General features: G+C 38.0%; 1 protein-coding gene across 1 annotated transcript in view; it reads left to right on the top strand.

Annotated features, from left to right (window-relative positions):
- LOC135324364 (succinyl-CoA:3-ketoacid coenzyme A transferase 1, mitochondrial-like) overlaps window positions 1-26,634 on the top strand; it is an 80,193-nt gene that overhangs the window by 15,427 nt on the left and 38,132 nt on the right. Inside the window, exons 4-7 of the mRNA XM_064500414.1 lie at window positions 326-461; window positions 2,098-2,247; window positions 5,088-5,194; window positions 10,105-10,165. Coding sequence (XP_064356484.1) covers window positions 326-461; window positions 2,098-2,247; window positions 5,088-5,194; window positions 10,105-10,165 — 454 coding nt within the window. The remainder of the gene's footprint in view (window positions 1-325; window positions 462-2,097; window positions 2,248-5,087; window positions 5,195-10,104; window positions 10,166-26,634) is intronic.

The raw sequence follows: 26,634 nt of genomic DNA on the forward strand, positions 1-26,634 counted from the left end.
GGCACATATATAAAATAACACTACTTGTTAAATTGCTATTTGTAGCTGTTACATGTGAAATGTCTTTAAAATGGAAGTTTTGGCTGTATTTGGTGTATTCTTCCCTTGGAAGAGATGAGGTCTGAACATTAGACTCCTAAATTTTAATTGTAGCTTTGTTGCTTTTTCCCCCCTGAAAGCTGGAATTTGATGTCATCTCTAATTCCTTATGTCTAAAAGGGGGGGAGATAACATTTTATCATGTTAGCTCATTAAACCATATCAACTTTGAATACAACAAAATACTTTTATGAATGCTGAGTATTGTCTTTCTTTTTCTACACAGTGTTGACAATTTTGGACTTGGTCTTCTGCTTCAGACTAAGCAGATAAAACGCATGATATCATCATATGTTGGAGAGAATGCTGAATTTGAACGCCAGTATTTATCTGGTGAGCTTGAGGTTGAACTTACACCTCAGGTAAGAGTGGGTCTTTAGACTGGTGATTTCTTTTTGTCTAAAATAGTGATTATGATATGGTTTTCTTAAGGTGCTCTTTTAAAATTATTTGGCAGTCTAAATGTTTTCTCTGTACGTATATGTGCAGTAAAGACAGGTGGTAGTTGCCATCTTCAGATCATGGGCCGTAGACTGCTGCTGGTCTGTTAAGAACTGACTAAATATATTCTGTAAATTCCTTTTACAGCTTGTTGCCTTACATTCATTTTAACTAAATATATATAAATATATATGTTTTATTGTACAGTGTTTGGTTTGGGTAGATCTCCTGGGTGGTAGAAAAACACATGGGGTAGGCCTTGCTCCCTGCTGTGGTCCATATAAGGGGAAAAAGAGTCAGAGAATCCCTGGATTACCGTATTGGTCGCATTTCTGTGTGCTTACAGGGATGTCGTGTGCGCAGTGCCTGCCATCTAGTGGTTAGGAATCGAAAGAGGCGCTTTCAGTTCATTGTGAGACTTCAGAGGTTAAGAATACCTTACTCTATTGTGCTTATTGGTTAAATCTCAACTGAATTAATCTCTGTACAGTGTTACGATTTTATTATTTACAGATTTACTTTTTAGCACCACAGTTGTAACTATTTTAGTGCTGCCAGGCTACATGCATAGCCTGAATACAGTGAGATCCTAAGTGAGAGTAGCAGTCATATGCCACTGAGATCTAGTTTTGCAAAATTAGTAATATAACTTTAAAATCTGCAGCATGTCACTGTGTGGCATTTCCAAATTTCCATCTCTTCAAACACATTACTTGCTGTGTGCAGTGCACAAACAAATTGTGTAGATCCAGCAGGACAATACTAGGGAAAATGTGACCTGTGTTTTGGAGACTGTTAAGCTAGATAATTGACAATGAGGATCTTTTCTTGCTTTAAATTTGAAAAAATATTAACAAAATGTGTGGTAGGACACTAGTGAAAGGCACACTTTTCTTGCTAAACTCCACAATTGAAGCTGATAAGGAATTTGGGATGTTAGTATCTGTGATCTGGCTGGACATAGGGGAGAGCACAAGTAGGGTGGTGAGACTGAATGGAAATGCCGTTCCAACAGCTTCTTGGCATTTTTGGCAAAGGGAAGCCAGATTACTTTACTCCTTCTTCTTTCTTAACCTGCTATGCGTGGTTGTCTTGACTTGGAAGGAGATATTTATTAAGTTTCTCCTGAGATGTTGGAGAATGAAACATAAACAAATATATAGGATTCTTATAAAAGAAAAACCTCCTAGAATATGTAGCTAGATGGGGAATAGAATAAGAACCGTGTACTCTTTTCAGAGTAATAGTTTGTGAAACAAAATTAAGGACAGGTGTTACAAAAGGCACAACAAAATGCTGGGGCCTGGGAGTCAATTTTGAATTCTGTGACTGTGTGCTGTTGAGCAATTCATGGCCAAGTGTGATGCTTTTCTAGCGAAATCCTGTCCAAGTCCTGCAAAGGAGAGCTAATGAGAGGAAGAAATAGATGATGGTCTACTGAGTTCAGAAGGAAAAGCCCCAAATGATGAGATATAAAAATAAGTTCATGCAAGTGAAACATCAGAGTTTGACTTGATTTTTCCAAGTGGCTAAGCTGTTGAGTGTGTTCTCCCATAGGGTACGCTTGCTGAACGCATTCGAGCAGGAGGAGCAGGAATCCCAGCATTTTACACCAGCACCGGCTATGGGACACTGGTGCAGGAAGGGGGGGCACCTATCAAATACAACACAGATGGTACCGTTGCCATTGCCAGCCAGCCAAGAGAGGTAAGATATCATTTTGTTATAAGGAAGCTTTGAAAACTGCATTTCTTACAGATTTCCAGGATAAATAGTAATTTAAGCTTCTCCATGCCAAGTTTAACCTTGACATGTTGGATTAATAGCATGGCTGTGGTACTGTATGCATTAATTTCCCTCGCCTGTCATTCCTGCTCATTCCTGTTCCCTGTGAAGTGCTAATAAAGTTCTTCCCTCAGCTTTAAGGTGACTTAGCATCAAGAAACTGATCCAGGGGAAAACCTTCCCTGCTGAGTTATTCTTCACTTGGCTTAGTTCTCTGACCTGGTTCTCTACGTTTTAAAACAAAATCTTGTACCAGGCCTGTGCACTGCCCAGTATCGATTGAAAATAAGCTGCTATAAGGGAGGCAGGTGCTCCTTAAGTAGTGTCATATAGATTAAGCAGCCCTGCAGCTGAACATGAAGCTTTAGCATTAGAAGAGACAAGACATGTTCCTGGTAAACAGGAAAAAGCTCAACCAACACAAACATATTCAGCAAACACATATGCCAACAGTTGAAATGCAGTTTAGTATGAGCCTTTGAAATTGCAAAGAAATAAAAAACTGTGCGGCTTCCAAGTGAGAAACAAGGACTTCATACTGAAATTTCTATACGAGGACTTCATATTGAAATTGGATGGAGAATTTGGAGAAGGGAAGACATTTCTCAGTAGTATGACTGTACTTAAAGAAATGGAATGAGACTGATGCTGTATGTTCCATAGGCATTATACTCTACCTGAAGAGCCTCAGTAGGATAGAGGTAACTTTTTTCCCCCCCAAAGATTTCGTATATTTTATACCTGGCATTTCCATTATCCCATTAATAAATTAGTTTTTTTTTTCTTAATTTTCTTACTGAATATGTCATTATGATATTTTACCATTTGAAGAACTGTTTCATTTATTAAATAGCTTATAATTTTGGTAGCAGTTTTCTTCTCCTTTTTACATTTGTTGGAAAGTGTATCTTACTCTCCTTGGCCTTTTGGGAGGCTAATAACATTGCTAACATCATTTGGTCAAATTCATTCTCCAAATCCATTTCACATGTAAGTGTCATTTTGTAAAAGGAGATCTGAGCTTTTATAGGAACCCAGAAATGACTTTTGTTGTACTCCCTCCCTGTCTCAGAAATTTTAGGTTATGCTCCCATAGTACTTGTGTATACTCTAATCGTCTTCTACACTGTTAGGAGAAAAGCTGTTTCATGTTTCTATATAGGATTTATGTGCTATCTGCTTGATGGTGACTGGCAATTATAAATATAGATACCATCTTTTCTGAGGCAGTAGTGGTTTTTACCTTGATGTTTTTTTTGTATTCTTTTGCTTTCTTTTCTGCAATGGTTTCTAGCAATATGCAATATTTGGTAATGAAAGTGCTTGTTGAAGAAGTTAGGGTTTGGTTATTGTGTAATCCGTATTTTAAGGAATATTAGTTTTACTTCTAGCTCTGTTTTTCATGGGAATGTCCATATTCTTTGGAACTGAGGTCTTAGATACAGGTCTACATAGACTTGGGGAATTCTCTCATAAAGCAAGGTGGGGAAGAAAAATGTTCTTGAAGAAGCCACAGTCTGCAGTGTGGCTGGAGGGTATTTGATGATCTCGGGCACCTTGACAGAGAATGAGGAGAGCATAGGGACATAGCCCAGCTAACTTCATGTTGGAGGATTGAGCTGGCTTCACAGAGTGTGAAAATTGGCCTTGTTTCCTAAAATTCATCTAATAATATAAAAAGAATTACTTTTGTCTTCCTCCTTTTTGACTGTTTTTTATCTTTGAGTTTTATTTCTGTATGCATTGTAACACAGTTCTTCATGAATCATTTTAAAAATAATCTCAATCCCTATTTTAAGGATTTAACAAGATCTAGTACCTTTTCTTGGGGTATCAGTAATCAGATGGATTAAATACATATACCCTGAGTTTACCCATGTTCTTTGAAATATTCTTTGAAACCAAAACTGATTTCCAGTGACATTCAGTTCTGCCTTTATCCTATGAAATGGTTCAGTGTTGAGCTTCACTTGAGATTGTGAAGAGAACTCAATTATGTTTTAGAGAATTTAGGAATAAGTTTGCCAGAATACTTTTGTTAGACTTACTCAGTTTCTACATTAAATATAATTCTGATGTTTTGGATTGCGTCCCTCACCCAGTTGTTACAAATGAGCTTGCCGATGAATTGCAAAAACTTTTACCTTGATAATAAGAGATTCTTCCTCTATTTATTTTTACAAAATGAATTTAGTTTTATGGAGATTTTAAAATATTAGCTGTTTGTCAGTTATATGTTTTGGCTTCATGAACAATATCATTAAAAATATTGATCATAAATGCAGAGATGACCAAATGAAATTCAGCCTGTCAGCTGAAATGAACGGATGATCTGAATTGAGTACTCTGCCTCAAATCCTCTTTCTTTAGATTTGGGGTCTCTGCTGATGGGCGTACTTTTCCCACAGTGAATATGAACTTTTTCAAAGTTCTGCTTTAGCACTTCAGTTTTTAGTTAGCTGGTAGATATGCAACAAAAAGCATGTTAAATTCCAGTAGATGGAGCAGCAGGAACATGCATCTGATTCTCGCTGTGTTTCAGTAAACAGGGACACTAAAGAGTATGCTAAATTTGTGTTTTACAGCTTTTCCATACTTCTCTGTGTTTACTTACTTGAGCTACAGTTTTTCAGATAAAATTGTACATAGATGAAAAAGAAATCTAAATATAATAGACTATAAAATTAATCCCATAAAATAAGTATTATGTGAGAGAGCTGTTTGAAGAAACTTGTATCTCAATAGTGTACTTTTCTCTATAGGTGCGAGAATTTGATGGTCGTCACTTTATTATGGAGAAGTCAATTACAGGGGATTTTGCTCTTGTGAAGGCATGGAAGGCTGATCGTGCAGGAAACATCATTTTCAGGTATGGCTTGTTTACCGGTAGGAAAAGATTCTTTAATGGTTTAGATAATGAAAGAGAAAGAGAATCCTGTCTCCTATGCGATGGCAAAATAGTGTTTTACTGACTTCACTTTCATCCATATTGCATTTCCCTACTGTCAAATGATACTGCTATAAAAAACCAAAATATAATTGCCTTTTCTAATGACTTCTGAGAATTCAAATGCGGCTGGTATTAACTACGAATACATTGGTAGTTAAAAATGAGGCATAGCAGATAAAAGCCATTATGTTGACTATTGAGAAACATAATGACATTCTATTCACATTGCAATTTTCATGTGAGAGTTTGGGTCCTGTTTCTTGTACATCTGAAAGCTGACCCAAGAAGTGTAGGTTCATACACATCAGAACAGAGAGGAGCTGAATTATTCTCCTGGCCAGTAAGTAATGAGAAAGCTTAATTCCATTCCCAGAAAAGAGAGTGTTTAAAATGTGTTTAATCTCAGTGCTGCAAGGAGAGGCATTATATGAATTTAAACATCTTTTGTAGGAAAAAGCTTACACTTGACTTTACAAGCTTCAAAGCTTATAGCTTGTAGTGAAAAGATTGTGCTAGCTAAATAAATAACATTTATCTAGGTTGTTACACTGGTGCTGTGGTTTGTCCTGAGTTGAAGGAGAGGTTTGCTTATGTTTAATGTCTGGTCTTTATTTGTTTGTTTTATGGCTATCAGATGAGAAGGTAAGTGCTGTAGCAATCAGTTGCAGATTACTGCAAGAAAGTGCTGAATGATGCGGTCTGCCTTTGTACATATTAGAAGAAACAAGGAACTGAGAAAACAGCAGTGATAACCCAACTGTCCAGAAAATATATAGATAAAATAATATAAATATATATAAATATTTATATCTATAATAATTATAATATAGATAAAACAAAAAAAATGAAAGTGAAGAGAATTACTTTACACCCTCCACCCCCCACCACTTGATATATTGGCTTCCCCATTGGCAAGACAGGATTGCTTCTGATGGAAAATTGAACTTTCTTGTGTACACACACATAAGCTTGGCTGTTACACTGCTTTCCTTGGGCTCTGGGACATGGACTACAGGAAATGTCGTCTTTCTCCTTTGGTTTGTCTTTATCTTTGATCTTGAACCTCTCCTTTCTATGCCTCTACCCAGTGTCTGTCCCCTGATGCTTACTTGTCTTTGAATTTCTTTCATACCTCACAGATACAAATTGATTGTGTTCTCACTTTTCCCCTTGCATTTGCATCCTTTGGTCTCTTATTCTCACTTTACCTCTCCCCCCTGCTCCTTTCAGAAGTCTTCCTATCCTCTGGAATTCACACAGTACAGTTGATACCAGAACTAGTTCCATCTGGAGACTTAAAATCTTAGCTGCTCCTTTCAAATACTACTAATAGACGATGAAAGCACAACATTTAATGTCTTATTCCGTGTATAGCATTGCTAGTTTCAAAGAACTTGTTCATAATAAGCAGTGACCCATTCTCTTCTTGAATGGCACACACTGCCTGATGGTCTAGAACAGTGAAACAAACATAGGCTGTTCTTGTAGCCTGCTGGAGATGAGAGAAGGAAACTGGAGTAGATTAGAATATAACACTGTTAAATTTGTGACCTAGAAGTTGAAAAGGAGTATGTGTTTTTTGACATCATGCTCTGTTCTGCTTATGTCAGTGGAACCATTCCATAGTTATTTTTACTATATGACCTTTGTTTCCATTTGCTGAAGTATACCTAGGTTAGCACAGACTCTAGGCTTCCTCATATCTGCCAATGCTTTCACAGCAGTGGGATATTATTTATAGTGTATTTCCCATGACTCTGATATCTGTTGTACCAATAGGAGTGGAGTAAGAGTCTGCCAAGCTGTTAGTTACCCTCAAGCTAACAGCTTCTTTTATGTCTAAAGGATGTACTTAAACTATATTTAAACATATTTATTTGGACCACACAGGCCAGTGTAATTTTCTTTTTTGTCTGATCTTGTACCTGAAGCCATATTGATTCCTTGTTGATCCTGCGTGGATCTTCAATGGCACCAGGTCCTTTAGAAAGCAATTTTTAAACAAGGGTTTTTACATGAGGCTTTATGTCCCATTTCACTTTTGTTCCATACAATAGGCTGTGGCTGCCTTCCCTCCAGGTGTGTTTCTGCTGAGTAGATTTCTGCAACACAATCCTTGCCTAACAGGACCTGTTTTTTTGGTCCAGTAGATAATCATTCTTAGCTATAATGCACTGTCACAAAAACTAACGTTCCAAGACTCCTTCAGACTTGATGAAATATTCCACCTTATTCCTACGCAAGCTCTAAGGATGCATATGTGAGTGTATAACTTCGGTAGTCTGCTGTAGGTACTAGTTCTACTTAGCCAAACAGCTTGTCTCCAGGTCCTATAGCTCCCTCAGAGGAGCTTTTCTTCTTAGGACAACAGCAGGGAGCTCCACTGCGTATGTGGATATTCCACTTTGGCTGCATGCCCTTTTCACTTAGTATCACTCAGCTTTGGAGTTGTTTTGGCCTGATACACCCTCACCTTACAAGTGAAGGTGTGGTTTTGTACCATTATAAGTATGCTTTTGACATAGGAACAGAAAATTTGAAAGGGTATCTTGAGTTAGGCCCCTGCTATCACAGGCAGTCATGTCAGGTCATCTCTTCATCCTTCAGGTGGCTCTGAAATACACTAGTTCAGCTCATGTCTGAAGTGTCTTTTCACCCCTGTGCCATGAGGTACATAGTTGATGTACTTCATTATTTTGTCTTATTGTGAACTAGTTTGCTATCTCTGCCTTTAGGAGAAAAGCTGCTCTGATGCCTATGGGTCAACTTAGAAGTCCTTTGCTGGAACAATGAATTTGGTATGCATTGCTGAGTCTAGATATCCAGTACAGTACCTTAAAATGAAAAGCTAGACTTAGCTAGCTAATTTCTGGATTTCATAGCCCCAGAACCTAAACATTATTCTGTGTTGGAAAGTAAGTTTAATACTTCTGTCCCCCGCCCTTTTTTTTTCTTCTGGATTGATGTGTTCTTCAGAATTAAGACCTTTGAGGTAAATTTGCTCTTATAGAAGACTGCTTTCTCTGAAGCAACTTTACTAACACAAGAACATTTCAAAATGAAGAAACTTTTATAAATAGAGTGGGAATCAAGCCCATCAACTCTTCTTAATTTGCCTCTGGAATTTTTTCTTCTTGTAACTTTTTCTCTTATGTGAAAATAATTTTATATCAATTTCTTATACAGGCAGGTCAACCAATAAGACCTTGTGAAAGACCTTGACTCAGAAAAGTAGTCATTTGGGAACAAATGCTGAATTCTTTGTTGAAGAATTCTTCTTCTCTGCTTCTTCCCTCCCCCATCTGTATCCTTCTATTTCAATTCAGCTTTTGTAACTTTATTTTTCATCTCATTTTCTGCTCTGCCTAGTTTAGAGCTATATTTCCCTAAATTGCTGCCAGCTAGTGTTGTATTCATGCACTGAGGGAAGAATATAAACTTGAATAATTTTTTATGCTTTCCTCTTCTTACATTCTTTTGTGTTTACACAGCCACAGAGGGAACCAACGGACAAAATATCTTGTCCCTCCCTTAGCCTCTGCTAGAGGCTTTACAGTTGCTGTATATTTCTAATAAGACAGTCCTGCCCCAGATATGTGCCTTGGAGTACAGTTTTCATTCTGTCCTCCTGCTTTACAAATCATCTTAAAGCTGCACGGTAGGTGCTGCACCTCGGCATTTGGGCAACCCCGCCTCTCCCAAGACCACGAGGGGGCAGCAGCACCCCAAAGTTCGGCATGGTTATAGCGCTAGGAGCAGTCCCTGGACCAAAGGGGGAAGAAAGGAGGAAAATGCGTTGGAAAACAAGGAGAGTCAGTGGAAAAAAATACTGCCATAGAAAGGGAAAAAATGAGGTTTTAACTTCCCCCCTCCCCCCCAATACAAATCAAAAGCAAGCTCTTTCCTTTTTAATTGGGGAGGACTCTAATCCAAGATACAGGACACACATGTGCAGGTCCCTGCCTCACCTAGCTCATGGCAAACACTTGAACCTCAGTTGCATACATTTTGATGAAAAAATTTCAAGAATGGTACTTTTTAAAAGAGAAAAATGCTGAGAAGCTATCAGCAGAACTCCACCAAAATATGTCTCATTGATTCAAATATTATGCCCCACGGCTGTTTGCTTCCTGGAAAATAGAGGGGCTGACATGGGTCTTCTGTTGTTCCTTCTGTCCGGTAGGATCTGGCTGCAGATCCTGGTGTAGTTATGTATGTCATGTGTCCCTTTTCCTTCCTAGAGATTATTTTTTCCTTTTTACAGAAGTAATGCAATTAAGACAAATGCCAGAGGCTTGTAGTGAGTATCAAAACTGGCACAGCTTTTTTAATCAGGAGAATTGGATTAAATTTGCTGTTGCACAGAATGCTAGCCCAAGTCCATATAGCTGCCTACAGTGAATTTTGAAGGCATGTGTGGGACTTGAGAGGTTGTTAGGCCCTATGCTGGCCTCCTGGCTGAGATAAATATCATTCTGTGTACAGTGAAGTAATAGGAAAGGACATTGTACACAGCTTTCTGTTGCTCTTGGATTTGATAAATGAAGATATCAGTAGCATAGCCCATTTCAATATAGCAATGTGCTGATTAAAAGTTCCAAGGAGCTGTAATTAATACTTGCTAGTGTAGCAAAATACAGTTTAATTTCATATGCATTCTACAGAGTTCTGCAATATTTTTTCCTTCTTCGCTTTTTTTATTAGTTTTCTGGCTATTTGGCAAAAAGATTTGTGTTGTTTATTTTACAGAGATACTTGCAGTAGTTAGTTCTGAGAGGTGTTTCCATGTACATTTATAACTTTTAATAGTAATTCATTTTCTTTCACAGGAAAACTGCAAGAAACTTCAACCAACCTATGTGCAAAGCTGCCAAGACAACTGTGGTGGAGGTAGGGAACTGAAATGTACCAAGTCCCCTGTAGGCACCAACCCTTTGGTTTGTGTGGCATTCTGGGGACGGAGTTCCTGTCTTTGACTAACTGTGGTGGATTTCAGACTATGGACAATGGTCTCATCGTTCTTTGTTGATCGTGTTAGGAGTAGCCAAGTCAACGTGCTCGGTTTTAATGATTAGTTTACTAGCGTTCCTCCAATTATTGTTTCTCTGATCCCGGCCAGGCCTTTGTGCTCACTGTGATTAGCCTTTGGGAGGGAGACATGGGAACAGGCTTCAAATATGTAAAAGGATGTTAAAATAAAAGATTATGTGGATAAAAGATGAAACAGTAGGCTTAGGCTGTGTCTGAGAAGAATCACATAAGAAATTATGAAAAATGTCCTGATAATAAAGATAAATACATACCAGTATAGACTGGGCAGGTCATGGAGCTTTCACAGTAGAGACCTTTAAAAGTAAGTTAGATAAATATCAGTCATGACATAGAGACATTTGGTCATGCTTCTGGTAAAGGGATGGACTATATGATCTAGAAGTTTCTTCCAGGCTTTCTCACTTCATTTTTTTTGTTTGGTCCTTTTTCCTTGCTGTCTAAAAATAAAATGTTTAAAAGCATGGAGCAGCCTACACTGGAAATATATTGGTGACTGAAGAGTTGCTAAGGCAAAGTAATGTCTAAAAGATAGACTGCTCTTCTGGCTTTTTCTCACTCCATGGTAAGTTTTTATGAGCCTAATAAAAGCTAAATAAGATTTTACAATAAGATCAAGAGAAACTATTCTGGAACATGTTTAGTAAGTTCTAAATGGAAGAGGCTTGTGTTTCTTCAGATTTTTTTTGTAAAAACTTATCTGGAAAAGATGTTTGTTATATAAACGTCTCTGGATAATACATTTTGGAACTTGAGTTATTTCTTTGTGTTGCACAGAGCAACAATACTGTATGGCAAACAATACGGTATGATTTCCCTTAGAATTTGTCACTTGAATTACAGTGACAATTCAGCAACAATATATGAATTTTCATAATTGATTTTCAAGAAGGGCTTAAAACATTTTTCTATTTAAAAATGAAATAAAGAATCCTTTATCATTTCTCTTCCTTCTATTCACTTGCCCTTCATACTTTGTTCATACTCTGGTGTTTAGAGAATTTAAGTAGATCAAAGCCTTCCACCTACATTCCATCTCATTTTCTCTTTCTACTGTTCTTTCCACATATGATGGGGTAGAATTTTCTTGTCAGTGAACAGTAATTATGTGACATCCTTCTTGCTATAATTCCACTTAAGAGTATTTAGTTGCTCTGCCATGAACGGTGTCCACCTCGAGTTTGTTGCATTTTCAATACCATTTAAAACCTGATATGCTTTTTGCAGAATAGCACACTAAAATTATTTTTCCACTGTAGTTTTTATGGACAAATTAATGGGCAGAGAAGCATAACTAGAGAGTTAGGGAAAACAGCTATTTCAGACTAAATGCAGCGCCTTGTTAGCTGAACTTTTAAATGTCTTGCTTCCAGAGTGGAATCCAGAGTGTTGTGCTAGGATTTAAGAGCTTGGATCTGAGGCATTGGAAAGAGATATCTCGATATGGCATCTAGAACATCCTGAGCACTGAGTGTAGTCAGCCTGCAGATGTCTAGAGCTAATCACCAGGGAACTGAGGAGGCTGAAGGGAGTTTCATCCCTGTTTACCAATTGTGTCTGATGCTGCTGCTTCCTTCTTAGGATTTATTATTCCACCAGTCTTTCCCCAGATTTCTTTCAGTTTCTGATCATTGATTAAAAATATGGAATGGCATTGAGCATGGTGAGATCCCTGCCAAGAAGAATATAAAATACTGGGAATTCAGTCTCAGGATATCTGTTAATCTAGTGAAAGTGGGAAGTGCACTGGGAATTGATTGCTTTTGTTAACCTGCCCTTTTAATATATCCTATGGAGCTGTGAAATATGCAGACAAAACTGTGCTTGCACAGTAGAAAGCACATTTTTTTCTTTAATATTTTAAACCTGCTGTTCCCTAGTTAAGGTCAGTGTGGCAATTTATACTGTTTTAGGTGAAATATGGATAGACACTTAATTTTTGTAAGAATTCAGAGGTGAAAGGAATTGGCAGCATTGAGGAATGTGGAGGATAAGAGCAAAGAGACCCCCCCCCCCCAAAAAAAAAAAAAAAAACCCAAACCCAATAGCTATTGCTTGCCTAAAAATTTTACTGTGTTGTGAGGAATGATACTGTCTGTGCATAGAGAGGCTTCCGAAGGAGGGGGAAATAAAGTTGTTCTGTTACCGGTTATGTCTGTGGCACATGGTTGAAGGCTATGGGTTTTAGAATTCCCTTAGAGCAAGCTTCAGATTAAAGTATCTGACCCTAAGCATTGTTTATTTTAACTAATAAAATGGTCAGAGGTATCTGTAGTGAACCAAATGCAGTAGTCTTTTTGACATTAGAAATGTATCGAATGTAAACTTCTGCTAAGGAAATACAAGAGGCTTATAAACTGTACAGATATTTGGGACTGTTTGGTTTGTTTTTGTTTTTCTAAGTGATAGGAAGTAGAACCTGATAACATGCATGATAATAAGGATGTTTGCACTTTTCTGTGCAAAGTGAGGCACTTTCTGTAGAGGTCTGATGATGCTGTGTCTACAGGAATTTCTACTTTAAATTTAAAGATAACCAGTTCTGAAGGTCAAAAAGAAGTTTTAAGTGAAAGGTATGATTCATGTTATTTGTAAGGTAACGGTTGCAGGGAAAACTGTTAAATAATCCAGCAAGATTAGTTACTTCGGCTTTGTCTGTATGTGAAAACCAAGTGATACAAGAGTTAAGCTGTTTTTTAGTTCTTCTACAGTGTTGCATTCCAAAAAGATACCGTATTTGGTATATTCACATCTCACTTCATCTCACATAAGCACTTGCAGTTGCAGCTATAGCTGTGCGTGTGGACCTGGGCCCTGCTGTGCACGTTCTGCCTGAGTCCTTCAGGTCTTTCAGAGCTACAAACACTTCCCTGCTCCTCTGGCATAGGTACTCCTATTGCAAGGACAGGGAACTTGGGAAATCAGTCAATCTTTAAAAAAAAAAAAAAAAAAGAAAAAGAAAGAAAGAAAAGGGCAATCACAAGTTATATACAAACCCCGAGCATTTGTCCAGGGGCAGAGAAAGGACTTGGCATGTGAAAAAATATGAAGGTTTGTGTGGTCTTATATATGTAGCAGCATTTCAAATGCTCTCTGCTGTATGAGGGACTTGTCTGCTGAATTCACCAGGCAGCACTGCTGTTAGGCCTCTTAACAGGCCCATACCCCATGTTATGAATTGTGTAATAGGAAATGAAATGGTGTTTCAGGAAGGCCTTTTGGATGTGTGGTCTGGAGTGCCGGGGAAGGGCTGTGATACAAGGCTGCTTCCAGAGAAGTGTGTCTTGCTGCAGAAGCTCCTGTAAGCAGTGTCCCACTGGGAGGGACAGCTTTGGCTGTGACGCTTCTTTTTTGGAGACTATCAAGGCAAGCTGAAGCCACAGGAAAAAACATGGTGTGATTGTGCCAGGTGTGAGTGTCATGACAACACAGGAGAGGTGAAGGGTGATTTAGTCTCAGGCTGTCATTCTTTGCCCGGGAGAGTACATAAACATCCATAATGGCCATAAACATCCCTAAGCTGCTGTGTGTTCCCCGCCACTGTTATTCTTTGCTGAGAGACCTACAGAATACTTGTCCCTGGTGAGGTGGTTTGAGATCTCAGCCACTGCCATGATATAAATGTTTGGTAGTGGTAATAGTCAATATGTTTAAAAATATTTATAGACAGGCTGTTTGGATATCCAGTTTGAATAATTTTTTTGTTCAGATTGCAGGAGGATGGCTAAATATATTTCCCTGTGTAAACAGCATTTCCACCTCAAATAATATCAGGGGAGGAAAAAGAAGAGTGTACTTTCTCATAAAAATGCATTAAATAAAAATCATTAAACCCTGCGTTTTATCTCTGGTTGCCTAGTAACAACACAGCCACGTCAGTGAGCGCCATTATCTCAGGTACAACGAACTGTGCTGCACTGAGGGACAGAAGCAGACTGAAATAAGTCATTTGTATCCTACTATCTGCGCTAAATCATGGCATTGTGTTTTACTGAAAAATGAACTTTTCTTGTGCCTGATCCTCCAAACCTTTTAACACCAACATAACTTTCCTCAGATGCATAGTTGTATTCCAAGAAATTTTTCAGTGTTTTTGCACAGTGGTGGTTTACTGTAAAAAGCCTATAAGCTGTGTTTGAAGGTGGAATAAGAATTTAAGCCTCTTTTTCCTTACCTGAATGCCCCAGCCATGGAACTTGAAATTGTACCCTGGTACAGGAAAGAAATCTGAAATTGGGGTGGGCACTGACTTTGCATTAGGATGGTTTTCTAGGGGACCCCGGATCAGGATTTGAGGCCCCGGAGGACAGGAAACCCATGTCTTTTTGCTTCAGTGCAAGTGCTTGAACCACTGAGCTGTAGTACAGCTAGAGCCTTTCTCGATATTGCTGTCCAGGCGCTCAGTGAGGATGGTGTGTGTGCTCAGGGATGGCAGCTGAGAGGGTATCCGAGCGGATTTCAGTGGGGGAATGTTTTGTTTGAGAAACCCATTTGGTATAGGATGGGCCCTGAGCTGCTTAGTCCAGCCACGTAATCAGAAGTTTTTGGCACAAGTGACAATAGAATTTGAGTTGCCATAGCAATTTACCAGTGTAAGTATGGAAAACTGCATCTTCAGTACCTAGGGGTTAGTCAGGGACTTTGACTGCATGATTGGGTTTTACATGCCTAAGTTCTGGCTAAATCCTGCATCAGACATGTTGGTCTGTCTGGATTTAGATAAACTTAAAATTAATAAAGTGAACCTAATTGTAGGGTATAGACATTCATTATAATCTCTCCTTCCAGACAAACCTGAGGTGAAAGTCATTAGAAGGAACACTTGAGGGAGAGTAACGATGAAATACAAGTTCATGATGCTTAGAAAACATAGAAGGGAGAACAGCAAAATATCAGGAATGACTCTTAGGAACACTGACCTCGTGAGCTTGTAGATTTGGTAGATGAAGCCTTCTGGAAGGTAAGAAGAAAAGTTAAGGAAAGACCTCGTTAAAGGCTTGAGAGTAAACTTTCGCACCAAGGAAAGAGCATTGGAGGAGCAGCAGGAGATAAATTTAACTTCAACATAGTCGTCACTATCATCTCAAACACGGAAACAAAAAGTTATGGAAAGTGACACCAAAGTTCGACTTCTGAGGATGAGCATTAAAAAAAAAAAGCCTAAGCACGTAGAGGCAAATTCAGAAAACTCAAATCCAGTATGAAATAAAAAAGACACAAAGGTAACAAGAAATTGTTATGAAAGTACATACATAGTGAGCTGGAAGACCAAGGACACTGGGACACTGATATTTCACTGCTCGATGAAGGGAGGGAAAATTACCAATGCAGAGTACAAAGAAGGCTGAAGCGTTTAATGTCTTTGCTGCTTCAGTCTTCAGTTGTGTTACAAAGCAGTTTGGTGGCTATTATGGTGCCCATCATAGAAGGTTCAGGAACAAGTCTGAGAAGGATCAGAGTTGAAATCCAGGGACTACTTGCACCTTTTTTTTGGGGGGGGGGGGGGACTCCTTGAACTGTTTGCACACCATTGCCACAGTAATTTTAGTTTGCCGTCTGCCCCCAGAAGTCCACACCTAGACTTCACTGCTCTTTTATTGCTTTTATTTCCCTTAATTTGATTCCCATATTTGAATTCCCATATTTGATTCCTTATTTGCATACGCATGTGTTAATGAAAAGGTGAGACAGAACAACAACAACAAAACATTTTTACAGGCATTATGCAGACCATCTCCTGAGGATTTGAAAAGCACCCGATTAGACTGGGCTAGAAGGGAATTTATAAGGTAGTTCTTTCTACATTTAGTTAATATGCTTCTGATTTTCGGGAGAAGAAATTCTTTAATAGTCAAAGTGAACTATAGGTTTTTTTACTGTTGATTTTCATTATATATAACCTTTAATTATGTGGGTTCAGATTTGGCACTTCGTTGCTGAAGTAGTGAATGTTATGTTAAGTGGTTAAAATTAACAGCAGATCAAAATGTTGCTGGTTACTGACTTCAGACAGTTTTGCTTGCACACAGCATTGTGCTGAAAGAGCTGTATTTGTCTATTTTGTATTTGTATTTGCCATTTCAGTATTCAGCTTCAGAAGTTCATTGCAGATATGGTGAATATAATTTTCAATGACAAAAGTCCTTGAATCCTTGACATGTGTTAAGAGCAAATATGACACTCAAAATAATATGCTAAAGGAAGTTTATGGTTGATCGGTACATATTACATATTACCAGGCAGACAATGTCCTGTGAAAACTGATGGATAGCTTCCGCTTGCTCATAAAGCTACATTCTTTTTTTTTTAAGTAATAAATTGGTAGAAAGCACAGTATGTTGGGCATTTGAGGTGTATTTCATTAACAGTACTCATGTCCCATGTCATGAGAATTTGAAAATGGATAGGATTTTAAAATATTCTAGATTGAACTTTCTGTTGCATGTACTGCAATGAGTTCATGATGGTTCTTATGCCTTTCTTTTTGTAAGATGCATTAGTCAGAGATTTATCGGTTTTTGCATTTTAAATCACATTTCACATGATTATATCATTGAAAAATTGATGCAGAGATAGTTTCAGGCATAATTCAAGGAATTTATATGCATATATATACATACATATTATATATTTCTACTTTGTTTAAATGCTTTGCCTTTGTCTTAAAACAATAATCTGTTTTCCATTTCCAGTTATAAGTAACTTTTGTAGTTTCTAATGGAATTTATGAGTACAAAATGAGAAAGGTTTGACATTAAAACTCAAAGTCTTACAAAAAGTTAGTCCACAGTATGAGTGACTGCCTACTGATGTGGAGAACAAATGCATTTTTTCAGATGGCCAAAATACTGAGATTTGAAAAGTTGCAGCCTTGTAACTATTACTACTATGAGAATTTCGGAATAGTCATTCCAATTAGCAGCTCAGATTTTAATCTTCTGTTGCAGCATCTTTCTGTGCAAATGCTTTAAAACAGAATTATTCAGTGAAGAAACTGAGGATTTAAAGAGGACTAAAGGATTAAGATATCAAGGCTGTCTTGACTTAATATAACACTGGTTTTTCTTTTCATGTGTGAGAAGCCAGAGAAAGTGATACCTATTTTAAACAAGAGATTGTTTTAAGGTTTATGAAGATATTTTTTTGATTATAGAAAAGTGGAGACATTTCCCCATTTTGTCAACCTTTGCAATAAGTCAAAGGTATTATATCAGGGTTTTTTTCCATGTTGAAAGAAGCAGGGACAAGCAAAGAGCAGAGTTGGGACAGATATTCCTGATAAAAATGGGGACTATAGGTAGCTGATTTACTGTGTAAGCTAAAGCCCTCCTGGCTCTCCTGATAAAGCTGTAGGTGCTGAATTATTTCTCTGGCTTACTTGTGCATATGGATTTTGAATTTTGACAGGGATATTTGGTTAACATGGGTTCTAAACATAACAACCGGCAATTTGAAACTTGACTATCTATCCCTAAGACTTTTAAAGTGCTGAATTTCTCAGACACTCGAAGCATCAAGAGCTGCAAATGAAGGCACAAGCACATCTAGCAATTAGTTCTTTAAGTAAACTAAATCTCTTTTTAAAAATAGTTTCAGGTACTAATTTTTCCCCCAGTACTTTCAGAATAGACACATGCATTTTTATGCCTTTTTTTTTTTTTTTTTTAACCTGTTTGAAATCCAGACTGGTGGAAGATATACTGATGTGTCCCATGGTTCACCTTGCTTTTTTTAAGTGAATTAAAGTATTTTGCACCTTCTTTTGCCATAGCTTTGTTCTGTTGTTCTTTTGCAGAGTGGTATCTTATGAGGAGTCTTGTAACTGGAGAAAAGATGGCACTGTGCTTCCTTCTGTAACATTTTGGGATGAGGCTAGCTAGGAAACAGACTTCCTAGCTTGGACAACAGCACATTCTTGGTGCTGTAATATTTCATCACCTCCCGTAGGCATTTAGAAGGGGTTAGGTGTTTTTTTGTTTGTTTGTTTTTGCCACTGATAATTAGAAAAGATACCCTCCCCTTCCCAAGTGGCCTGTCCCTTGATTCTCTTGAGCTGTCTGTGTATGTATTCAGTTTATTCTGGCATTCATGCACTGAGAGAAGTAAAAAGTAAAGCTATTTTTACATGTTTTTGTCTTGTATTTGAAAAAGATGTGACTGAAGATGTAGGGTGCTTCACTGATTCAAAATTAGAACTAATTGTGATTTTAAGACACTCCAGATCTAAGGCAGTAAATCTAGCTATGGTGCAAGTAGAAATGATCTGCTGCTTCTGATGAATTATGGCAGGTTCCATCAGGGTTGAATACACAGTAATCAAATTTGTCTGATTTAGTCATCTGCCAAGAAATTTATGAGAAAGAGGAGAACCACATGAGTTATAAGAAGTTGGCCACCCAACCACACACTTCAAGGGAGCATCTAGACTTTCAGATGCAAGAAGAACAAAAATTGCTAAATGAATGTAAAGGTTTCTGTGAGAGCTAATTTTTCTTTTTCAGTAATTTGGACAAATCAGAGACAGCAAAAATACCTATGATTAACGTATTTCTGTTTTTTAGGGGGGCTGGGGAAGGGAACGGTTGTATAGGGGTTATATTTGGCAGTTGAAAACCAATCAGTATGAGCTTGGTGTGCTTCAGCTATTATTCCCCCAATTAACAAATACACAGATAGAATAGAAAGCTTGGTGCGATTGGGAGATTAGAAATCATACTTGTTATGACTTTGAATATCAGATTTGCTAAAGACAATTCTTCACAGTTTTTGGAAGCAAATAAATTAGAATTTTCTCATTAGGTTCTGATAAACGAAATTTTTTTCTTCGGTGAAAGTCTGATTTAATACATTCATCTCAGTCTCAGCTTCAAAGAATATATTTGGTTCTGTGAAGCACTTTATTCTTGTTATTTATTCCCATGCATCTGGTGGTGTCTTTCCAAGCCGTGTTCAGGAAGGATAAGGTGCAGGTGTAAGAAAAGTTTTATTTTTCTTAATATTTGTTACTTACAATTTGTTGTTACCCAAATTCCTGTGATTTCTGAGCAAGTTATTGACACTGTTTAAACCTCACAACATAATACTACTGTCACTTCATTTTTTTTCTTCCAGTTTTTTCTTTGAAAAATATTTTGACTGCCTTCTTCCTGAAGTTTTATTGATATTGAATATTTGGGGTTTTTGGATACCTGCTATAGTTTTGAAGGTGAGATGCAACACAGTGCTCTCTTGTTGAGGAAAAAACAAAATAGTAGCATGCACTTTTTTTGGAAATCTTTATAAACTATTACTGTTTTTAATGAATATGTGGAATAAGGGGGACAACTAACACGTGCAGGTACCTAGGGTGCCATTTTGAGGTGATGTGTCTTTTTGTTTTCTTTAGTAAATTACCTGGGAGTTTGCTTTCTCTTCCTGGAGAGAACCGGCAACTTCATTTGTTACTAAATAGCTGCTGCTACATTGGTTCACTCTGATTACCTTACTGTGTATCTTGTGTTCAGCACAATCTGGGCTGATTCTTAGGTGTATTCCTTGAACTTCAGAGAGGTTAAGTTGGACTTGTATATCCTGAAAGATGCAAATAAATCTTTCAGATTTCTTTAAAATTTTCCACCTCTTCCATCAGCAATTAATTTTTTTTAAATCACTTCTGAAAGTAAAACTTAAATTTGTCTCTTGACCTTTGAGTTATATTCCTTTGAATCTGTAGGAGATGGGAGATCTCTTTCAGTCTCTCTTCATTTGTCATTTTTCTGATATGAGTAAGAAAATACAAGTCTTTTGTTGAGATTAAAGCTATTTGTTTAGGTTTCTGTTCTTTCTGATAATTTATGAATAATTTGAATTAAAAGGACAGTTACTTATTTTTACCTTCTAATCAGTTCAAAGATTTTCAGTCTAACATAATTTGCAAATAAGTAAGGAAGTACTGGAATAATTTACTTCAGGCAATGTAACTTTCGTTCGCAAAAATGTTAAATTATATCATTTTGATAGTTGATATTGTGAGCAGCTATTCTATTTGAAAGCGGAAAGATTAGGGATATGGCCTGTTTTCTTATTTGGCATATGTACCTAGTACAGATTAAGTAGGTTCTTTTGCCCTTAGTTAGCCATTAACGAATAAAGAATCTTTTCATGGATTGTGGGATTTTTATTTGTTTTTCCTCTGGCTCCTATCCTATTACATTGATTATTTTCAAAATAATTATGTAATGTAAGCTAAAAATTTATTTTCCAAAAATGCATTTTCTAGAGCTGTAACTATTGAGTGTAGATGGTTATGTTTCATTTTGTGTTAAGTACTGAACACAAATTGCGTGATTTCTAATTAAGACGTGATAACATAATTACGTTCCAGTTTCTGTTGTACTGCCAGCATCTAGTTGAGTCCAGTAAAATTCAGTATTGAACACTGTGAAATCACCTCATTTTATCTGGGCAGTGCAAGCTGCAAAATCTAATTGATTACAACCAGAGTGGGTTCATTGATGGCTTGCATCCAAACAACAAGATTTTAAGAAGGATTAAGAAAGTGATCACTTCCTGAAGTGATTCCTAAAGATTATTTTGAGAATGTTGTATTCTTGGGATTATTCCTTTGAGGAATTTCAGTATCTTCTGACTTTGAACATGACCTTGAAAGTTAAGAATATTGTATATGCTGGTTATGCTGAAATTTGACTAACTTGTACTGCCAGCATCTAGTTGAGTCCAGTAAAATTCAGTATTGAACACTGTGAAATCACCTCATTTTATCTGGGCAGTGCAAGCTGCAAAATCTAATTGATTACAACCAGAGTGGGTTCATTGATGGCTTGCATCCAAACAACAAGATTTTAAGAAGGATTAAGGAAGTGATCACTTCCTGAAGTGATTCCTAAAGATTATTTTGAGAATGTTGTATTCTTGGGATTATTCCTTTGAGGAATTTCAGTATCTTCTGACTTTGAACATGACCTTGAAAGTTAAGAATATTGTATATGCTGGTTATGCTGAAATTTGACTAACTTGTAAGTTCCTGAAGAAGTGCAGTTCATATGTATAGTAGAACTTTTTCAGAACCTGGCAACTATATTTGTCAGATTCTTTCATTCATGCATACATGCACACAGTTTTACAAATGGATAGCTTTGGCAGATAATCAAGTTTGCTGCTTCTTTTCTCTACAGTTGTTATCCCAGAACTGCTAGGCACGCGTACCAAGAGCAGATAATTTAGTGCAATCTGTATTCTTCTTTGCTGTCACCAGTACAGCATGGAGAAAGAGGTTAAAGACATGGAATGGAAAGTGATCGTTGGAGAAAACAGGGGAAGCAGTTGCAGAGAAACACAAAAGAAGAGATTAAGCCTGAGGCAACTAGATTGGAGGTAATTGAGGAGATTTAGAACAGAGAAAACAAAGGTAAAAAGAGTATAATGTAGGAAGAGCTCCTAAGTTATGAGAATCTGTAGCCATATGATGAAAAACCTGGGGGCAAACCTAGGAGATTTTTTTCAGCTTTGCTCCTCTAATGACCAGTTAGGACATGCAGCATGTCTGGCTGTTTTTTCTCTGGAGCGTTCACAGACCATAACAGTCTACTAGTAACCAAAAAAGATATAAAGATACATAGGATCTCCATTAGTATGGAAAAGACAAATAGAGAACAGCTGCATACTATTCCTATACTGCAAGAAGGAAATACCCAGTGAAATTACAAGACATGATGAGAAATATTTTTGACAGAATCACAGGATGGTTGATGTTGGAAAGGACCTCTGGAGACCATCCAGTCCAACCCCCCTGCTAAAGCAGGGTCACCTAGAGCACATTGCCTAGGATCATGTCCAGATGGCTTCTGAGTAACTCCAAGGAAGGAGACTTCACAACCTCTCTGGGCAACCTGTTCCAGTTCTCTGTCACCCTCACAGTAAAGACATTTTTCCTAATGTTCAGACAGAACTTCCTGTGTTTCAGTCTGTGCCTGTTGCCTCGTCCTATCACTGGGCATTACTGAAAAGAGTCTGGCCCCATCCTCTCTATGCCTTCCCTTCAGATACTTATACACATTGACAAGATCCTCCCTCAGTCTTCTCTTCTCCAGGCTGAAGAGTCCTAGCTCTCTCAGCCTTTCCTCATATGAGAGATGCTCCAGTCCCTTAATCATCTTAGTAGCCCTCTGCTGGACTTGTTCCAGTAGCTCCGTATCTCTCTTGTATTGGGGAGCCTTGAGCGGGACACAGTACTCCAGGTGTGGCCTCACCAGGGCTGAGTAGAGGGGGAGGATCATCTCCCTCAACCTGCCGGCCATGCTCTTCCTAATGCAGCCCAGGATACCATGGGCCTTCTTGGCCACCAGTGCACATTGCTGGTTCATGGTCAACTTGTTGCCCACCAGGACTCCCAGGTCCTTCTCCACAGAGCTGCTTTCCAGCAGGTCAGCCCCCAGCCTGTACTGGTGCATGGGGTTATTTCTCCCCTGGTGCAGGACCCTCCACTTCCCTTTATTGAACTCCATGAGGTTCCTCTCTGCCCACCTCTCCAGCCTGTCGAGGTCCCTCTGAATGACAGCACAGCCCTCTGGTGTGCCAGCCACTCCTCCCAGCTTTGTATCACCAGCAAACATGCTGAGGGTGCACTCTGTCCCTTCGTCCAGGTCACTAATGAATAAGTTGACACTAGTCAAACTGAGGAAATGCGATGATACAGAAAGTTTTGGGTGCCAAAGATGTACATGGCTACAGAAAGCTATTAATCAAATTCATGGTCTGTCAGAAGCTATGAAGCAAGATGGTGTGTGTCCAACCTCTGACTCAGGAAGTCCCTAAAATTCATGCTGCTAGAAGCTGGGAAGAGTATCACCAGAAGTATCACACTGTCTTTTAAGCTCCTGTGCTTTGCTAAGAAGGAGGGTTTATGGACTAGATGGAAGGACAATTAGTGTGTCACCCAGATGATCAGTTTGGTCAGACTGCAGGTTCTTTAATAAATATGAACTTTACAGATTTTACTTTACTCCTTCACCTCAGTCAATTTATGATGATATTTATTCCAAGCTCATTAGGTGAGCACAAATCAGTGATTATTACCGAGACATGCCTTTAACTGCTTAGTAGTTGTTTGCTTTTTAAAATTACTGTAGGTCTCTTCTTTAGGATGGATATCGACTGACTGTCATTTCACTTCAATGGGAGCTTGACAGGAGTAGAAATTTCATGGTCTAGCCTGATCACAGAATCAGAAAAGGGCAGAACTCTTCTGAGACTTTCAGAAGACCAGAGATGATCAGAAGAGCATCTATTTCGTCTCCCAGCATTCAGGCAGAATTGAGTAAATATTGACTCATTTTGCTCTTTCCTCCAGCCCAATACATGTTTGTATAGCTTGTTCTCAAGAATTTCAAGTGGCCAGTTTCCAGAATATATTCCGCTGTTTTACAACATCAAAAGCTTTCTGTGATACTCAGCTTAATCTCTTTAAATTAAGGATGACTTTTTTTTTCCCCCTTGATTGTCATTAGAATAGTTGATCACCATCCTCTTTCTGTCTGCCTTCAATCTTCTCTCAACTGGACGAAACAAACACCACTTCTCCTCATAGCCTTATTTTTTAAAATTCTTATGATTTTATATATGTTACAGTGAATTTTGTAGTGACATCCTGACTCTTCCTGCAGTGAACTGAAGAAATGTTCTAGTGAACTTGTCTCCAGCATCTACAGGGCTAAATTTGATTTCATTCTTCTGTTGTTATGGAGATCTGACCAGGTGTAATATTTTACCCTACTTATGTTCTGCTGAGTATTCTTTTTTTTTCAGTTTGAAGAACTGAAGGGTACCAGCATAAGGAAGATAGTGATAGAGAGCTTCAGTAAAGCCAATTTAAAAATAAGCTACTTAAAAATCACAGAATGATTGAGGTTGGAAGGGACCTCTGGAGATCATCTAGTCCAACCCCCAATGCATTGGTTTTGTTAAGCATGTGCCTGCTTGCTCATGTGCTCGTGCTCTCATCTTTTTTTTCCCCATAGTAAGGAATTATATTGTCATTTTTGCTTATAGCTTAGTTGTATGTAAACTGAGGTTTATGACTAAAACAGCTGAGAACATTTCACACATTATAAAGTATCTAGTTAGGCTGCAGAAATAAGTAAAAAAGGAAATACTCAAAGTTAAGGCCCTTTTTTTACTATTACTGTTAAGTGTTTTGGCATGATTAGGTGTGCCATTACAATTACCTTGCCAATTTTTGGTCAAGTATAAGTGTTCGTTATCTTACTGGAAGGTCATAATCTCCCAGGTACAACTTCTCTCTTTAAAAGCCTTTGGAAATTCTGAGGTAAAACTTTAGGAGAGTAGCTGAATTTCCATAAGCAAAAATAAACTAATTACTTGCTTAAAAAGGGAAGATTGGATGTAAATTACAGAAGGAAGTGATATTTTGGAACAAGTGACCATCGATTCTGTGACTGCTGATACCAAAAGGAATGACAGAAGGCTCTTGTGAATCACAACGGAGAACAGCTTTTATGTTCTGGGTGTACTTGCAGATAAACCAGTATTCAGAAATGACTGAATTCATTCATTCTGCCCCCATTGTTAGCAAGCATTTGCTAGCATAGACATATTTGCGAGGATACTTACAGGGAGGGGGAAAACTGATAGTGTGAAGCTCTTGACACAATGAAAGGATTTTTTAAATCATGGATCAGAGCCTTCCAAAGAGAGGGAACTGGGCCTGTATGGTCTCTCAAAGTTACTTTTTAGCTTTATCTGTGTAGCAAAACGTTACAAACTTTCTATTTGCTGTGGCTTTGTTGCTGAAGGTAAGATTTAAAATGATCACATGTGATCAAGACAATCTAAATGGTACCAAAATATTTTCACTCACTAATTAAAAAAATTACAGGAGGTTCTCTGCCCTGATTACTTCCCTCTTCACACTTTGCCAGACTTCATGGTGTGTCTCCTAGGCAGTTTGTCATATGATGATTTTTGATGTTTACAAAGATTCTTCTGTACATGACAAAATAAAGCCTGAGGCAAGGTGAGTTGGGGGAAGAAAGAACAGAAGGATAAATAAAATGGAGAAGTAGAGCAGGAAGAAAAAATTTTGTGAAACCCCTACACATCCTTATAGCTATTTATATAAATGGTTCCCCAGCTGTTTACAGGTGATTGAGGCTTAGGCTGGGGATGTGTTAAAGAAGACTCACATGCAAGGAAACTGCATGTGCCCAGTTTTGAAACTGTTAATTTTTGGATTATCGTTCTTATCTAGAAAGATGCTTGGATTATGTCTCATGGTGGTCACAATAGTGCTATGTATAAAGTTGTTGATTCCCTTAGCCATCGAATTTCCCACAGTTTCACTTTTATTGGCACAGCTTCATCTGTGGTAGCAGTGCTGGCAGTACTGATGTAGGTGTGCTGCCGACAGCCTCCTGTAGGGTTATGTAGGTTGTTTATAAGCAGAGTAAGGAGAGAGAGGTGGAGAAGTGGCAGTGAGATGACATTTGTGCTTCCCCTGCAAGACTTCTTGCTTTTTAATTTCTGCCACATAAACGTGCTGATTAATCTTGCTTGCAGGACTGGATGATATGGACTCTTGCAGACATTACATGCAAATTTATAATCCCTTTTCAAAATTCCATTTTATTGCTTTACAGATATTTCTAATGTATTGAATTTTAATTATACTTGGTACTTGTTTCATAGTGGTAGAATGTGGAAATTGCAAAACGGCAGCAGAAATAGTGTGTCTGGGGGGTTACCTGTGAACATGGAGGTGTTCCAGTGTGCAAGGGTTCTTAGGCTCATTTAAAATCCCTAGGACAGTAGACATTTTGTTTGTCTGTGTGTCATACTCATTTAGGATACCATACTGGGAAAATAAATAATTGTGTTGGCGGTGCTTATGAAGAAAAGCTATCATGCTGATTGCTGTTTCCAAAAAGAAAAAATTCTAATCAGTAAAGGGGATGGGGGTGATTAATAATAAAATCTGGTATTGTTGGATTAGTTATTTATTCTGTATATTGTAAGGAGGGAGGTTCCAGGGAGGCTGTCAAGCTTTCTGATAGCATAATTCCGTTGAAGTCAGCTGAACTGTGCCAGCAAAGATTTTGGTTTTATAATCCCAGCTACTAAAGTAGATTAAAGTAGTTCTTTTATAACAAGATTCAAATCAGTAGCAATTAGTATTCCTGATGCCTAACTTTTCACCTGATAAATGAAGACAAATGTTAATTAGAAAAGGTGTATTTTGGAATTCAACTGGTAGCAGATCATCTGCTTATATATGCCTTCACTGAAAAGTCTGTACT

This window comes from Dromaius novaehollandiae, chromosome W, assembly GCF_036370855.1.
Source record: "Dromaius novaehollandiae isolate bDroNov1 chromosome W, bDroNov1.hap1, whole genome shotgun sequence".
Classification (NCBI taxonomy): Eukaryota; Metazoa; Chordata; class Aves; order Casuariiformes; family Dromaiidae; genus Dromaius; species Dromaius novaehollandiae.